The following is a 2,476-nucleotide window of genomic DNA, read 5'->3' on the forward strand; positions in this document are numbered from 1 at the left end:
ACTACCTACAAGAGCTGCGTTCCCGCACTAAATGGACAACGCCATCAAAAAACATTAGAGCGGATACTATGGTCATTACTCACGACGATAATCTGGGTCCGTAGCAATGGAAGATCGGGCGCGTCGAATAAGTTGTTCTCGGACAGGATGGGCTAGTCAGAGTGGCCCACATTCGAACAAGCACAGGCGTATGCTGCCCACCAGTACATAAGCTGGCCGTACTTCCCACTGCACATTTTTCTTATTGAAAGAATATCCTTTCAAGGCGGCCGGAATGTTCGGTCAAACACGAGCTTTCCCTCAGCTGGTCTCTCTTTGTACCCAATAATATAATCATAATAATTGTCTACATATATATTTATTTAGAATGTTGTATGTACAATGAATTCGAAAAAATACGCTCCTGGTCAAGTGTATCAAAAATTTCTGTGTTTGAGCGCATTGAGGAGGTCCAGGTAATGATGAAGTGATTGTAAAAGTCAGTGATCGTTCTTAGCATAGGTTAAAATTAAAGCGGACTACACATAAAATCCGTCAGATTAAATATAAAAGTTAAGAAGCCAGCCCTGAAGTGGTTTAAATTGCGACAATGATGACCTGGGACCAGCCCTAGAAATCGGCGTCCAGGGTGAAAACATTGTCCAGGCGATTGGTGGCCACTCCCATTCGCTGGTACTCGCCCACCTTCTTCTCGAAGAAGTTCGTCTTTCCGTCCAGCGAGATCATCTCCATGAAGTTGAAGGGGTTCTTGGTATTGTAGATTTTGCCAACGCCCAACTCCACCAGCAGACGGTCGGCCACGAATTCAATGTACTGCGACATGAGATCGCAGTTCATGCCAATGAGGTTTACGGGCAAGGCATCGGTTAAGAACTCCTGCTCAATGGCCACCGCATCGCGGATGATCTCGATGATGCGCTCGCGCCTGGGTCGCTGCACCAAGTGCTGGAACATCAGCACGGCGAAGTCGCAGTGCAAGCCCTCGTCGCGGGAGATAAGCTCGTTGGAGAAGGTCAGGCCCGGCATCAGACCGCGCTTCTTCAGCCAGAAAATGGAGGCAAAGCTGCCGCTGAAGAAGATGCCCTCGACGGCAGCGAAGGCAATGATGCGCTCTCCGAAATTGGCCGACTTGGAGGAGATCCAGGAAAGGGCCCAGTCCGCCTTGCGCTTCACAGCCGGCATTGTCTCGATGGCGTTGAACAGGTAGTCCCGCTGATGAGGATCCCGGATGTAAGTGTCGATCAGCACACTGTACATCTCGGAATGCACGTTCTCCATGGCGATTTGGAAGCCATAGAAGCAGCGAGCCTCCGTGATCTGCACCTCCTGACTGAAGCGCTCCACCAGGTTCTCGTTCACGATGCCATCGGAGGCGGCGAAGAAGGCCAGCACGTGCGAGATGAAGTGACGCTCGTCGTCCTTCAGATCCTTGGACAGATCCACCTCCTCCACGGTCCAGAAAGAGGCCTCAGCCTTTTTGTACATCTGCCATATGTCGTGGTACTGGATGGGAAAGATGACGAAGCGACGGGGATTCTCGCGCAGGAGTGGTTCCAGCGAGGGATCGAAGGGGGTTACGGACTTCTCCACGAGGGAGTTGGCAGACTTGCCCACACCATTCTCCGCTGGGGATTCCTTCACCACCTGACCATTTGTCTCGTGGCCAATGGACATCTTGCGAACGTTGTTGGCGCTCTCCGTCAGAATCTTCTTGCTGGGACTCTTAAGCGAGAACTTCTCCATGTTGTCCGCAATGTTTTCTTTGGACGCCATTTGAGAGTTGTTTATGATTGGATTAGCCTTGAATGTAGATTTCTTGTTTTATGCAGCAGTATATCTGATGGAATCCACTTTATCCGCGGGGTATCTCTGGCGAAGAGTTCGAAATTTCAGTGACGAAAGTAATCTCACAATGGACCCATAGAGGTCTAAGTGTGTCGGACTTTAGTCCGACAGCCGCCCTAACCTAACCTATCAACATAATCTTATTAAATAATCGACTACTACTCTGTTAATCCTCTGTTAGCAACTCCATGTAATCTCTCTTCTGCTAATAAAGGTTCAGTTGCAGTTCCAGATCAAAGTAAAACGGTTCTCTTTTCGCTTGTGGTTAACTAGCTAACTAGCTTATGCACCCCCAACCTGGTCATCTTATGCAGCACAAAAAACGCTTTGTACACTAAACACATATAATACATATATATAAAAAAATATAAAAATATAATATAATAATATAATATTATAATAATATAATAATATAATAATATAATAATATAATAATACAATAATATAATAATATAATAATATAATAATATAATAATATAATAATATAATAATATAATAATATAATAATATAATAATATAATAATATAGTAATATAATAATATAATAATATAATAATATAATAATATAATAATATAACAAGGAAGAACGCTATAGTCGAGTACCTCGACTATCAGATACCCGTTACTCAGCT

At 44.6% G+C, this 2,476-nt stretch overlaps 1 protein-coding gene across 1 annotated transcript; it reads right to left on the bottom strand.

The window, feature by feature from the left end:
- Window positions 1–564: 564 nt before the first annotated feature.
- On the bottom strand, window positions 565–1,891 carry LOC119553468 (ribonucleoside-diphosphate reductase subunit M2-like). Its single transcript, XM_037863871.1, has one exon. It carries the CDS (start codon window positions 1,771–1,773, stop codon window positions 610–612), a length of 1,164 nt encoding a protein of 387 aa, XP_037719799.1. The 5' UTR covers window positions 1,774–1,891; the 3' UTR covers window positions 565–609.
- Window positions 1,892–2,476: the final 585 nt, after the last annotated feature.

Source organism: Drosophila subpulchrella, chromosome 3L (assembly GCF_014743375.2).
Source record: "Drosophila subpulchrella strain 33 F10 #4 breed RU33 chromosome 3L, RU_Dsub_v1.1 Primary Assembly, whole genome shotgun sequence".
In the NCBI taxonomy this organism is placed as follows: Eukaryota; Metazoa; Arthropoda; class Insecta; order Diptera; family Drosophilidae; genus Drosophila; species Drosophila subpulchrella.